Source organism: Sciurus vulgaris, assembly GCF_902686455.1.
Source record: "Sciurus vulgaris genome assembly, chromosome: 16".
NCBI lineage: Eukaryota > Metazoa > Chordata > Mammalia > Rodentia > Sciuridae > Sciurus > Sciurus vulgaris.
This window is the reverse complement of record NC_136477.1, coordinates 31,446,613-31,461,862: the sequence shown is the minus strand read 5'-3', so window position 1 is coordinate 31,461,862 and position 15,250 is coordinate 31,446,613. Positions and strand designations below refer to the sequence as shown.

Sequence of the window (15,250 nt, the reverse complement as noted above, 5' to 3'; positions counted from 1 at the left end):
CAGTTTCTGTTTGTTAAGAAACAAGTCCTTGGGATACCTAGTATACTTTTAGGACATGACAAGGTTGTTGAAAAGCCAGCACAAAATATCCAATGAGCCAGAGAGTCATTTAGCTTTTGCTGGGTAACCAATCACCTCAGAATTTAGTGACCTCCAAACCCCAACCATCTATTTCATTCATGGGTATATGAGTGAATGGTACTGGATCATATGGTCTCTGACTAGTTCAGGCTTATTCTCTTGACAGTTGCAGAGATTCATGAGAGAGGCAGGGTGTAAGTTCTCAGTGCAGAACTGAGAACACTATAGCTGCCGCTGAATTCTCTTGGTCAAAGAAAGTCGCAACACCAGTCCAGATCTAAGAGATGGAGAAATAGTCTTTACCTCTTGATGGAAGGAGATACCAAAGCACATTACAAATACCATGTGGATATAAATGCTGATCAGGAGCAAAGATGCTTTCTGCTGAGGGGTTTTGAAAGACTTAATCATGACAAAATAGACATTTTAAAGGGTTTTCTCTGCCAAGAGAAATGAGGCAGGGGTTGGGAAATTGTGGTCATTTTTATAAATGATATATCAAAATTGTATAGACAGGAAGGTTTTTGAACTGCTTCAAAATACAAACTTGTTCCTAGAGTCATTAACAAATTTTCTCATTCTGAGGTTGGTGGATAAAGAAATCATTGGGTGGGGTTAGCTAAAAATAACTTTGCCTTTAAAAAGAGAATATTGGGTTGGAGATGTAGCTCAGTGGTAGAGCTAAGAATAGGCAAGGATCTGAGTTTGATCCCAGGATCACAAACAAACATAAATAAATAATATGATAATGTTAAATTCCTAGTTCTCTTTGTAGATGGGGAGAATGCCCTGCAACTGGATTTTGAGAATTGGGACTGTGACAAAAAGAATAAGAATGTCAGGTAGATTGCATAACCACAAATAAGGGTCAGGTACATTGGATTTTTTTGTTTTTGTTTTATCGTTTTTGGTGTTTTTGAGACAAGTGTCTTGCTATATTGTCTAGGGAGGCCTTGAACTCATATTCCTCCTGCCTCAGCCTCTGGAGTAACTGGGATTACAGGCTGCACCACCATGCCTGTCTCAGGTGGTCATTTTTTTGTGTGTTCATGTGTGTGGTACTGGGGATTGAACCCAGGGGTCCTCTACAGCTGAGTTACATTCCCAGCCCTTTTTATGATTTGAGACAGGGTTTCTCTAAATTGTCAAGGCTGGCCTTGAATTCGAAATCCTCCTATCCAGACTCCTGAGACACTGGGATTAAAGCTATGTGCCACCACTCCATGCTGCTCTTTTAGACAGTAGTTAGACTGCGTAGGTAGATTACCTGGGTTCAGATTCCAGGTCCGTTAATTATTAGTGTGTGATCGAAGATCCTCTTTACTTCAATTTCTTCAACTATAAAAAGAGATAATAGCATATCTTCCTCATGATACTTACATGGAATAAGTTTAGAACTCTAGCCAGAAATCCTTATGTGTTTGCTATTAAATGATAACGTAGACTATGAAGAACATTTAGCCATTTAGCTATCTCATCAAAAAGGAGTTGTCTTGGGCTAGGGATGTAGCTCAGTAATAGGGTGCTTCTCTAGTAGCCATGAAGTCCTGGTTCAACCCCAAAAACCACACAAAAAAATAGATTGTATATATTTAAAATGTTTTGTCTTGAGATGTCTTCTTTGCTCCATATGTTTAGAAGTATTTTGTTTAATCTTCAAATATTTGGGTATTATCCAGTATTGATTTATTTTGGTCCAAGAATAAACTTTGTATGATTTTATTCTTTTTTTTTTTTTTGGATATTGGGCATTGAACTCAGGGGCACTCGACCACTGAGCCACATCCCCAGCCCTATTTTGTATTTTATTTAAAGACAGGGTCTCACTGAATTGCTTAGCACCTTACTTTTGCTGAGGCTGACTTTGAACTTGCCATCCTCGTGCCTCAGCTTCCCTAGCTGCTGGAATTACAGTTGTGCATCACTGCACCTGGCTTGTATGATTTTATTCTTTACATTTAAATCTGATTATAGGGTTGGGGATATAGCTCAGTTGGTAGAAGCATGCCTTGCATGTACAAGGTCCTGGGTTCAATCCCCAACAGCACAAAAACAAAACATAAATCTGATTACAGTTTTAACTTGCATTTGTAATTGACAGTTCCACTGAATAATTCATTCTCTTTACTACTCTGCTACTTTACCTCTGTTGGGGAGGTGAGGAAATTCATGAGCTAGATACCAAGTCCTTGATGCAACCGAAGACCAAGCATGACAACAAGAAGTAGAGGGTAATGAATCCATTTCCCGTGTGAACCTTAAAGGAGATAGGGTTTAGATTCTATGTGCCAGATATGATACAACTCCAAGAGAGATCAGTGGTGAAGTCAGAATCAGTGAGTCTGACATCAGGGACAAAGTGAACCAAGAGGAAGTGAGAGAGGAAGCAAAGATCGAAATGTCGCAATTCCTGTGGGTAGGGACTCTCAACACAGCCTCTTTTCTTTTCCTTTTTTAAATAATTTTTAGTTGTAGATGAACACAATATCTTTAGCTTATTTATTTATTTTTATGCGGTGCTGAGGATCAAACCCAGTGCCTCACACCTGCTAGGCCAACGCTCTACCACTGAGCCACAACCCCAGCCTCAACACAGCCTCTTTTCAAGAAGAGTTGCTTTTCTGTTCTGTCATCTATATAGATATTGCATGTATTATCTATCTCGATATATTTACATATTACCAATCATTCACAGTCATCAGGTGGTAAGCAGGGTTCTAATCACAAGTTGAGCTGATTTTATTTTTATTTTTCTGCCATATTGGGGATCAAACCCAGGGCCTCATCTACATAAGTCCTGTACCATGGAACTACATCCCCAGCCTCTGAACTCATTTTAATGACCGAATCTAAACAAAATAATTGTAACGATATTAACCATCTTAATAAAGTATACAGCTCATACTGTTGGGCAGCCATTATTACCATCCATCTCCAGAATGTTCTCTACCATCCCAAACAGGAACTCTCTTTCACCTTCTTCCCAGCCCTTGGACCCCCTGGTAACCACTGGTTTCTTTTCTCTCTCTGACTTTGGCTACTCTAGGTACCTCATACCAGTGTAATCAAACAGCACTCAAACGACTGTTGAAGGTTTAGTACTGACCGACCAACCCTGAGCACATTCTTCTGGGTCTCCCCTGGTCCCCTACATGGCTGACCTTGGGTAAACCTCACTATAAGAAAATTCTCTGGCCTCTGGGACTTGCACGTCAATTTTCTGAAATACAAACCACCATTTCTTTTCATGAGAGCAAAATTTAAGAGACTAAACTAGTATTAAAGTGAAACTTCAAAATAGAATAAGCTGTGGGAAGAAAATGAGTAGAGTTTGGGTTGAGTTGGGACTCAATGATGTGCTTTGAATGTTTGGCATGTAAGTTTATATGTGTTCAAAAATGAGAAAATTTATCCTAAAAATCATGTAGTGAGAAGTGAGCTCTGGATTGTCCACTCTATTCAATAGTAGTGTGATAATTGATTGACTGCTTTTAACCCAGGCTGTATTGCCACAGAGGATCGTCTATGGCAACTCCTCTGCTTTAGGGCAATCTGGCCATTACTGCCATTTGAGGCAGATGATTCTTTGTTGTGGGGAGCTGTCCTGTGTATTTTAGGAAATTTAGTGGCCTCTTTGGCCTGTACCCACTAGGATGCTAGTAGTACCCCACATTAAACCAAGAACATCTCCAGATATTGCCAAATGTCCTCCCGTGAGCAAAAATTGTCCCCAGTTGCTTTATGAGAAGAAAAAAAATCATGCTTCTTGCTTCACTGAAGTAATCTAACTCTGAATTGAAGTTTCCACTCTGACCTAAAAACTTTGGTAATAACAAATGTTTTAAATTTGGCTTTAAACAATGACTAGCAAAACTGATTTTCAAGCAGTCTTTACACACTTCTGATAAATGACTTTTTTTTTTTTGCAGTGCTGGGGAATGAACCCAGGGCCTTGTGCTTGTGAGGTAGGCACTCTACCAACAGAGCTATATCCCCAGCCCTGTTTTACTTTTTTAAGGAAAAAAATACTGCTCTGTGTCTGATATTAACATTGAATACAAGGATGACTGACAAGAAGCAGCATCCCTTGCACTCTCTTACCCTGAGTACCAGGCCACCCCTCCAGCACCATTCCCACTTCTGAAGACACGTGAATGCATTTCTCCCATCATCAGATTCACTACGTATTTACAGCACGCAGATTTTAGGGATGTCAGATGCAATAGTGGGTACTTAAATATTTAATAATTGAATAAAGGAAATCAGAACCAAGTTAATTGAGGCCAATATGTTAAAAAAATGTAGCCTAAAAGTACTTCACTTCTGAAGCTTTCTGACTATGTATGTGATTTTTTTGGGGGGTGGGGTTAGTACTTGGTATTGAACCCAGGGGAACTTTACCACTGAGCGACATTCCCAGCCCTTTTTCTTCCCTTTTTTTTTTTTTTGGGTGGGTGGCGGGGTACCAGGGATTGAATTCAGCGGCACTCGACCCAGACTGAGTCACCCCAACCCTATTTTGTATTTGTTTAGAGACGGGGTCTCACTGAGTTGCTTTGCGCCTTGCTTTTGCTGAGGCTGGTTTTAAATTTGATATTCTTCTCTCTGTCTCCTGAGCTGCTGGAATTACAGGCTTGCACCACTAAGGCCAGCCCCAGCCCTTTTTATCAGGCACTTGTGATCCTCCTGCCGCAAATCATTGAGATTACAGGTATATCAGGCCTCTGTGCCTGACAGTGTTCAGACCATGTAAAACTGCAGCGTTTTACACTTCATGGTATAAAACGTTGCATGGTGGTGCATGCCTGTAATTTCAGCAACTCTTGGGAGGCTAAGGCAGGAGGAGTACATGTTCAAGGCCAGCCTTAGCAACTAAGCAAGGCCCTAAGCAACTTAGTGAGACCCTGTTGCAAACTAAAAAGACAAAATTGGCTGGGAATATGGCTCAGTGGTAAAAGGACCTGAGTTCAATCCCTAGTATAAAAAAAAAAAAAAAAAAAAAAAAAAAAAAAAAAAAAAGCTGGGTTTGTGTGGCCTGTACTCCCAGTTAGCTACTTTGGAGGCTGAGGTGGGAGTCTCACTTGAGTCCACCAGTTAAAGACCAGTCTGGGCAACATAGTGAGACCCCATCTCTCTCTCTCTCTCACACACACACACATACCCACTCACTCCCCCTTCTCTCAAAAATAGCTGGGTATAGTGATATGGGCTTGTAAGCTCAGCTCAGCTGTTTAGGATGTTGAGGCAGGATTGCTTGAGCAATCCTGAGCAACTGGCAAGACCCTGTCTCAAAAAAAGAAAAATCCGCAACAAAAAAAGTTAATCTGGAGTCAGATGCACTACCATTGAGCCATGAAAGCCCTCGCTTTTGCTAAGGCTGGCTTTGAACTCTCAATCCTCCTGCCTCAGCCTCCCGAGCTGCTGGGATTACAGGCGTGCCACTGCGCCCAGCCCACATTGACTTTTTAAAAAGCTTTCCCAGTGATGAATTTTTGCAGGCATATTTTCTATATTTATTGCCTGATCTGTTAAATAGATCTAATGTCAGGTTAGGACATTGGTTGTAAATCAATGCGATCCCTGCTTTAAGCATCCATTTGTGGTTTGATTCCTTAAAAGTTCTAATAATTCTTAAAGCTCTTAAAAACATAATTACAGTAGGAACATTTTAATTACTAAGGTGGTATTTTCAGACAATTACAAGATTTCGAAAAAGAATGAAAAACTTTTCAGAGCAAAATCCAGTAGGATCTTAATAATACTGGGCACACAAACTTAAACTCACACTGATTTGAGTAGCCTGGTTGACATTTCTGTATGCCTTTACACCTTGTTGGGAAAGCACTATACACCCTACAGCATGTCTTATATTATCTTATAATATCTTTTACCACCCAGGCATATTTGACCTGTGCAAGGAATGAACAATGATTACAAAATTAATAACGGGGGGGGGGGCGTTTAAAAGTTTGCAATTCTGTTTACCAACAATAAAAATGCAGACTGAAGAAGTCTAAAAAAAAAGTTAATCTGTGTATACAAGAAAACATGGGTATAGTTTCTTTCAGTGGTTTGTATTTGAAGTTTAAACTGTTCAATTTGCTTTTTAAAACTGAGCACAGCACTTTGTCTCCCCCCAACTGGTCATCATTACAGATTGGTTTTTATTTTGAGATAGGGTCTTGCTAAGTCACTGAGGCTGACCTCGAATTTGCAATCACTCCAGCCTCCTGGGTTGCATGGGATTTCGGGCATGTGACACTGCAATATGGCTCAACTTACCTTATTACACTTATGAATGGTTCAAAGAGTTCCACTGACAAAGTTCTAATGCTTCTGGCTACTTTATACATCACTGCCTTGCTACTTGTTTCCTTGGCTCTCCCAACACTGTGCCCCTCAATGCCTTCATGCTAAGCACCACTTTTTCTAGGAAGTCTTCAATGATGACTTTATGGGTACCTTTTCTCCCACCCCATTACAATGCCCTTTGTTTTTCTATCATAGCATGGATCACGCTGTATTATTTTATATCCTTTATATTCACACCTTGAAGGTGTGAATGTTGCAGATGAATGCAGATAATTCGAAATACTGAAAAATATGATAGGTATAAAGTAAATAAATCTTGCTTTATTTTCCTGTTCTATTTTAGATTACTATTAAAAGAATATCTTAAAACCAGCAATTTAAACAACTAGTATCTTCAAACAATGGTTTTCTGTATTTAGCAATTTCATATTAAAAACTTCTAAAAAAATGCCTACTATGAAAGAATGGGAGATTTGCTGAAGACATAGCTATTTGCTATAAAAATATTCAGTGAATAGCAACCATCCAAGTTTGCTGAACACATATAATGAAAAACTTGGCTGCCATTAGAAAAACAAATGAGGATTGACATATTCAAAAGTATCGAACACACCCATAAAAGAAAAGCATTCAAAATGTTAGCCAATTCTATTACTCTCATGTTTCTGTTTAACAAAATTTGATGTTTCCTTATAGTGTTCAGTATTAAATCAAATTCATTATTCGCAAAATGGCAATAAAGATGATCAAGTGGTGATTTTAGAGGTAATTTTTTTCTTATGTTTTTCAAATATTCTACAATAAAGGAGATAACTTTTTTTCTCAGCTGTATTTTAGAACTTTTATATAGTTGTGAAACTGTATTTACTGTAATAAAATGATCTGAAATACAGAAAGGTAAAACAATGTAAGAAAAAAATGTTATTGGAATTATGTACTAATTTGCGTTTTTATTGACTGTTAATGTTACTCTAAACTAATAATTATAAGACATGGTTGATTTACAAGTAGAGTTGGACTGATAAGATTCTAGTGTTTTATTTATTATAAGACCTAACTTGATGGTGTAGTCATTTTGATGTAAAATATTTAAGAATAATAAACGAAGGGACACTGCAGATTAACTCCAAATTGAAACCTGTTTTAAACCATATTTACTTGAAATGTCAGTAGTCTATTACTACTGAGAAGAGTTCAAGGTTTAAAATTATACATACATATATATATAATATTATATATACATATATATATATATATTTTTTTTTTAAAGAGATCTCACTATATTGCCCAGGCTGTCCTCCAAATCTTGTGCTCAAGCAATCCTCCTGCCTCAGTTTCCCAAGCAGCTGGGATTATAGGCGCATACCACATGACAGCCTATAATAATTCTTTTAATTATTTCTCAGCAGTGCAGTAAATGAATGACATTGATAATTGGTTTGGAGGAGAAAGCAGGAGGAAAAAAATTTTAAACAGGTGCTTTTTATGACCATTCTTTAATAGCTGACATCTAAGCATGGTTCTGGAATGAACAATTAAAGGTATACTGCATGTAGTGATTTGAATAATCAATAACTTTCTCATAGTCTTATCAAATGAAATTATAGAATTTTATTCATTATTTATTTATTTAGCAGTGCTGGGGATCAGACCCAGGGCCTTGTGCATGCTAGGCAAGTGCTCTATCTCTGAGCCACATCCCCAGCCCTGAAATTATAGAATTTTCAAGTTTATATACATTTGCTTTCATTTAGACACATTAAAACATACTTTTCTGTTATGTAGTTCATTAATTTCTTCAGTGCCTGCTGTTAGATGCCAGGTACTTGACCTACTTTTTCAGTTAGTGTTATTATTTAGCTTAAGTCATTCTACTTAGTTGTCAACAGTTAGAGCAATATCTTAAAGCAGAGGTCAAAATTAAATCAATACTCTGATTCAAAATAATAATAAAATATATCAAAGGTCATGGTACATAAAACACTACTGAGAAGAGTTCAATGTTTAAAATGCCTTTTCTTCTTAAAGATAAGCCATAATATATATATACACATGTGTAAATAGCTATGTACATTGGATTGTGGTTCCTACTCCCGATCTTTTCTCCTCAGATGCACTTACAAAATTCTTGAGAATATCATTGATACAAGACCTTCTAAAGTCAGAAAAACCCCATAATCTTTGTGACTTATTACACAGTAAGACAGAAAAACAGCTGTTATACATTATTAACTTTTTCAAGTAATGTTATGTACAGTTTTATTGCCAGTATATGCACAACAGTAAGCATAGAACTATAAATACACAATGTAATTAACAGTAGAAAACAAAATTGTTACAGGTAAGGGGGAGAGGAGATAGAGAAATTATTCTGTTGCTGCTAAAACAGAAACAAAGAAAGGGAAAAGCCTATGACAAATCATCCATTCAGTACTCTTGTCTTAAATTCTTTACATATATTTCTACAGTTTTTTTCATTTAAACAAAGTACAGATAACTGTAACAACAGCAAATTGCTTCCCTAGTAGCCATTTGCCTTTCCAGTCAAATTCACTTGATGTTACGATTAAAAAAAAAAAAAAAAAAAAAAAAAAAAAAAGTCATTAGTATCCTGGTTCCATATGATCTAATTTGGCCTTTCACCCAAACTGGTAATCTTAGAAAGTTGGCTGCACATGAAAAGAATAGTAATAGCAAAAGGTGATTGAAATTTTTGTTATAAAGTAACAGATAATCACCCTTTAAATAGTTTTCCAAAAGACATTACAGGCAGCAGCTCAGTTAAAGATATTAGCCCTGAAGAGGTAGAGAATTTGCGCCCATTATACAAGATAGCCTTGGCACCATCTTCTCTCTCATCAGGATCATGTTTTCAAGTAAGATAATTGCACGGTCAAAGGAAACCAGGTTCCACCATTTAGGTGCTGATCGACTCACGTGTCTCAATAATCAGTCTGTTTATTAAATGAGAAACAGAATACAGTCAAAGACACACACGCACTTGATTTTTTTGTCTATTTCCATTATCAAGTTTATTCATAAGTGAATTTGATATTAATAAATACAAAAAAGCATCATTCACAACAAAGATAACCAAAAAACCCTGCAATGAAACCTTCTATTTTAATAAGTATCAAGAAAAAACCAGGCAGATGATTTGGTGGAGCTTTCTTAAAGGATCATAGAGGGATGTGGTTTTAAATAAAGATGGCAAGATCAATAACCAACAAACAATATCAGTTTTACAGAACTGGCTGATTCTGTAACATTTCTCTTTGAGGTCTTAGTTTTAAACTACAGATCACCCCAAAGAATTTGCAACTAATGACATGTATCACCACCACACCAACAGAGTCTGGCTGAAGTTCAAATTAGTCTTGCTTTGTTTCACATCATTTTCAATATTTCTAGCATAGGACATGATACAGAACAAAACTCAAAGAAGCAATAAAATATTATTCTGCAGTTGAATAAAGGCAAAAAAATGTTTTAGACTGTTGAACTTTTAAAGCTTTAAGCATTCCTGTTTAACCAGCATTTAAAAAAATTTATACAATCATAACACTGGCAAAGGTTAATGGGAAGACAAAGAAGTACAAACATGTGAAAAGATGAATTAGATTTAAAAATTACTTTGTATTGATCAATTGATGTTAATACTGTTTCTTCTTGAATTTGGAATAACTATCATAAAAGTTACATGCAGACTGAGGATAGCCCTCTGTTACAGAAAATATAAAACAAAACAAGACAAAAAACTAAACTGGGAAACAATGGTTATGTTTCATAAGATGTATTTGAGAATTTCCTTTCATTGATGAGGGTAGTCTGTCTGTCCTTTCTCAGAGATTCCTGGTGACTTTGATGAACTTTACTAACTTTGTCCAGAAACGTCAGTAGTGGGATCAGCTCCTCCAGAACCTGTTTGTGCACGTTTGATGTAAAGATTCAGTAGCTTCATCTGTGGATTCAAGTCATAGTATGTCATTTGAGCAAGTTGCTCTAAATTATGATAAGACATTCATTAAAATGATTATATACCTACATGTGAGCTTTGAAGGACAGATTTTAGGCTGGGGGTAATTATAATGCCCAAGCTAGTACTGATAAAAAGGTTGTAGTGGTACCACATAAAACATTAAACCTTGGGTTCAATCCCCAGCACCGCAAAAAAAGAAAAAGAAAAAAAAAAAATTAAACTTATAAGAAATCACCATTGAAACAAAAATGGCAAACAACTGGGCACTCCATGCTATTTCATTTGCTAACTGCTTTATATTATCTCTTTATTTTCACATTTTATAGATGAGGCAATCAATATACAGAATGGGTAAGTAACTGCCTAAGGTCTTAGGGGTGGGTAAGAAGTGGGTCAGGAGGGGCTGGGGATATAGCTCAGTTGGTAGAGTACTTGCCTCACAAGCACAAGGACCTGGGTTCAATTTCCCAGCACCCAGATAAACAAACAAAAACAAAACAAAAAAACTCAAAGAAGTGGGTCAGGACAGAAATCATGGCAAATTGGTCCAGGACCCAAGATCTCAGGCCACTATGCCACTGACATCCTAACAAAAATGTTTTGATGTTTCAATGTCATTTTGTAGTTTTTACCTATATGAGATCAGATTTATGTGAAATTTGTAATCAACACATATATAATTCTGTTACATGTTTTTCATATAATGTTATTTAAAACCTACCTACTTTCTTCATATGTAACGTTATTTCTGGCTGCTTAATATTATGATCAAGTACTAAATTTTAATTGTTTAAAGTCTGTGTGCATGTGTGTGTACATACTGGGGATTGAACTCCGGGGTGCTTTATAATTAATCTACATCCCCAGACCTTCATATTTTTTATTTTGAGACAGAGTTTCACTAAATTGCCAAGGGTGGCCTCAAACTTGTGATGCTCTTGCCTCAGCCTCCTGAGTAGGTGGGATTATAGGTGCCACTATGCCTAGCTCCTTTGTCTGTATTTTAATTCTGCCTTTTTGGTATTTAAAAAAAAAGTGACCATGGTAATGGCAATCATTATGATTGTGGGAAACCATAAATGAAGGTGAATGCCTCCTGTTAGCTGGTTCAGTTCTGTCTTTTTTTTTTTTTTTTTGGGTGCTGGGGATCGAACCCAGGGCCTTGTTCTTACCAGGCAAGCACTCTACTGACTGAGCTATCTCCCCAGCCCCTGTTAGCTGGTTCAGTAACCATAATTCAACTATTAATGCTGCCAGGTGCAGCAGCATAAGCCTGTAACACCAGTGACTCAGGAGATTAAGGCAGGAGGATCACAAGTTTGGGGACAGCTTTGGCAATTTAGTAAGACTTTGCCTTAAAAAGAAAAAAAGGTGAAGGCTGGAATGTGGGTTAGTGGTAGAGTGATCCATGGTTCAATCTCCAGTACTGCAAAAAACACAAAAACAAAAAATAAACATGATTTATTCTCAACCCCTAGAATATATTCCAAAGTTCTGGTGGTACCAATAAAAGGAGGAAAGCAAGTCTTATTTTTTTTTTTAAGTTTTAAGGACTAATCAGAAATTTTTATGATACCAAGTCAAAGTTGCACATTAATCTGGTTCATAAGAATAAAGAGAGATCGAATATTTGATTATTACAGTTCTTATGGGGAAATCAGAGAAACTTTCAAGTGTGCCACATTTTGGGAGATAAAGAGTAATTCATGAATATATAACCATGACAATTTATTTATTCTTAAATAGTCCTTGGAGAGAAAGACTTGAGTGAGGGAAAAGAAAAGGAGTTGGTTAGCAGTTATAAATAACCAGAACATGTGGGTTTTTTTCTCTCACAGTAATCTGTCGACAACCCTGCCAAACTGCTGACCTTACCTGAGTGACAGATATTAGGAGCAGAAACAGCTAAAAGGCAAATTAGAAGGACTATGGGCAAGGTGTACGCAAAGCCTGATTTATTAAAAGCTGAGCAACAAATTTCCCCTTTAACACACACAGAAATGAATTTTAAAGAATGCACCACCACTACCACTTTAAATCCACGCAGCACCACTTACTTTACTGCCAGTGAGCTGACTGAGATGTGGTTTCAGTTCATCACCGATTACCGCATGAACAGCTACAAGGCAGAAGACACAAGCTTTCCGAACACTGCTCTCCGAATTATCATAACCCTAGGGAGAGAGCCCATTGTTAGTACTCCTGAGGAATCTGAGAGAATACCTTTGCAACAGAAGATGCAACTCAAAAATGACATCCTAAGAATACAGAGGTGAGAAAACTGCTGACCTAAGTTAATTTTTCGACCTCTGCAGACAAAGATACAACCTTCTCTCCTACTTCACGGCACTCTGCTCTACTCCTAGCTCATTATCAGTTTTTTTTCCTGATAGGCTGCATTTCTCTGATTCTGAGGTTGCCCCTTTGCCTACCACCTGACAAAAAGTCTCCAGATGAGCCTTAAAGAACTTACCTTCAGGGCAGCCATGGCCCTTCACTATCTAATAAAACATAAAATTCATTGTTTTGGCAGTCAGGGTACTCCTATGATCCAAGGCTAAGAATGTTTTACATCTGTCCCATCCCTGCGATTAACTTTGCAAATAAATCCCATCTATGTAAACTAATTCCCCTATGCTTTTTAAAATTCGTTCTTTCTAGATATACGACAGTAGTGTGTTTTGACATATTACACATACATGGAGAACAACTTCCCATTCTTTTTAAAAAATTTTTGTTTTTTAGTTGTAGATGGACACAATACTTTTACTTACTTGTTTATTTTACGTAGTGCTGAAGATCAAACCCAGTGCCTCACACATGCTGGCAAGCACTCTACCACTGAGCTATAATTGCAGCCCCCACTTCCCATTCTTGTCGTTGAACATTTGTACATGATGTGGAGTTAGTCTTGTATTTATATATGAGAACAGGAAAGTTATATCAGATTCATTCTACAGTCTTTCCTATTCCCATTCCCCCTGACTTCCATTCATTCCTGTGTCTAATCCAATGAACTTCTATTCTTCCCTCCCTCACCCTTATTGTGTGTTAGCATATCAGAGAGAACATTTGGTCTTTGGTTTTCTGGGGATTGGCTCATTAGCATGACAGTCTCCAGTTCCATCCATTTATAAGCAAATGCCATAATTTCACTCTTCTTTATGGCTGAGTAATATTCTAGTGTATATATACCACATTTTCTTTATCCATCTGTCAAAGGGCACCTAGGTTGGTTCCACAGCTTAGCTATTGTGAATTGAACTGCTATAAACACTGATGTGGTTGCATCACTATAGTATGCTGATTTCAAGTTCTTGGGGTATATACTGAGGAGTGGGATAACTGGGTCAAATGGTGGTTCCATTCCAAGTTTTCTGAGGCATCTCCAACCTGTTTCTCACAGTGGTTACACCAGGCTGCAGTCCCACCAGCAGTGTATGAGTGAACCTTTTTCCTCACAACCTCGCCAACATGTACTGCTGCTTGTATTTTTCTTTTTCTTTTTTTTTTTTTTTGTGGTACTGGGGATCGAACTCAGGGCCTTGTGCTTGCAAGGCAAGCACTCTACCAACTGAGCTATATCCCCAGCCCTGCTGCTTGTATTTTTAATAATTGCCATTCTGACTAGAGTGAGATGAAATCTCAGTGTAGTTTTTAAAAAAATATATAATTTTTAGTTATAGGTGAACACAATACCCTTATTTTATTTCTACGTGGTACAGAGGATCAAACCCAGGGCCTCACAAATGCTACCACTCTACCACTGAGCCACAACCCAGCACTTCAGTGTAGTTTTAATTTGCATTTCTCTAACTGTTGGAGATGGTGAACATTTTTTCATGTATTTGTTGACCATTTGTATTTCTTCTTTTGTGAAGTGTCTGTTCAGTTCCTTTGCTCATTTATTGACTGGGTTATTAGTTTAGTTGGTGTTAAGTTTTTTGAGTGCTTTATATGTCCTGGAGATTAATGCTCTATCTGAGGTGCAAATATCTTCTCCTGTTCTGTAGGGTCTCTCTTCACGTTCTTGATTGTTTCCTTTGCTGTGAAGAAGTTTTTTAGTTTGAATCCATCCCATATATTGATCTATTTGAATTCTTGTACTTTAGGAGTCTTGTTGAGGAATTTGGTTCCTAAGCTGACATGGTGGAGAGTTGGGCATTTTCTTCTAGTAGGCACAGGGTCTCTGGTCTAACACCTAGACCCTTGATCCTTAAAAATATGGAATGCTTCCAGAATTTGCATGTCATTCTTACGCAGGGGCCATTCTCTGTATCGTTCCAATTTAGTATATGTGCTACACACATATACTAAAATAAGCACTCCACCATGCTTTTGATTACAATAGCCCATAGTAATCTTATTCATAAAGTATTTTTGAGCCAGGCGCAGTGGCGCACGTCTGTAATCCCATCAGCTAGGAAGGCTGAGGCAAGAGGATCGTGAGTTCAAAGCCAGCCTCAGCAATTTAGTGAGGCCTTAAGCAACTCAGTGAGACCCTGTCTGTAAATAAAAAAATAATAGAGCTGGGGATGTGGCTCAGTGGTTGAGTGTCCCTGAGTTCAATCCCTGGTGCCCACCCCACCAAAGAAAGTATTTTTCAACAATTATCTGAATGTATATGCACATTTTATATAGGGGAAAAACAATCTCTATTAAAACCCTGATATTTTATTATTCTAAAAGAACTAAACTTACATTAAAATGTCAATATCAATAGATATGCAGCTAAAAGAAACCCCTTTTTTTTGGTGGTGTTGGGGACTGAACCCAAGGTCTCAAGATGTGCTATCACCCACACCCCTAACTTAAGAAATATATTCTTCATAAGTCATGATATTAAACAGTGTTCATTTAATTTTCTCTCATCACTTT

The 15,250-nt window shown here is 37.4% G+C and overlaps 1 protein-coding gene across 38 annotated transcripts in view; it reads right to left on the bottom strand.

Moving 5' to 3' along the window:
• Window positions 1-8,635: 8,635 nt before the first annotated feature.
• The window catches only part of CLASP2 (cytoplasmic linker associated protein 2), a 196,918-nt gene continuing 190,303 nt past the window's right edge, over window positions 8,636-15,250 (bottom strand). For all 38 annotated transcript variants that reach the window (XM_079114191.1, XM_079114185.1, XM_079114222.1 and 35 more), the window contains 2 exons: window positions 12,430-12,546; window positions 8,636-10,354 (listed from right to left, as the gene is read on the bottom strand). In XM_079114191.1, the coding sequence (XP_078970317.1) occupies window positions 10,268-10,354; window positions 12,430-12,546 (204 nt within the window). In that variant the 3' untranslated portion in view covers window positions 8,636-10,267. The remainder of the gene's footprint in view (window positions 10,355-12,429; window positions 12,547-15,250) is intronic.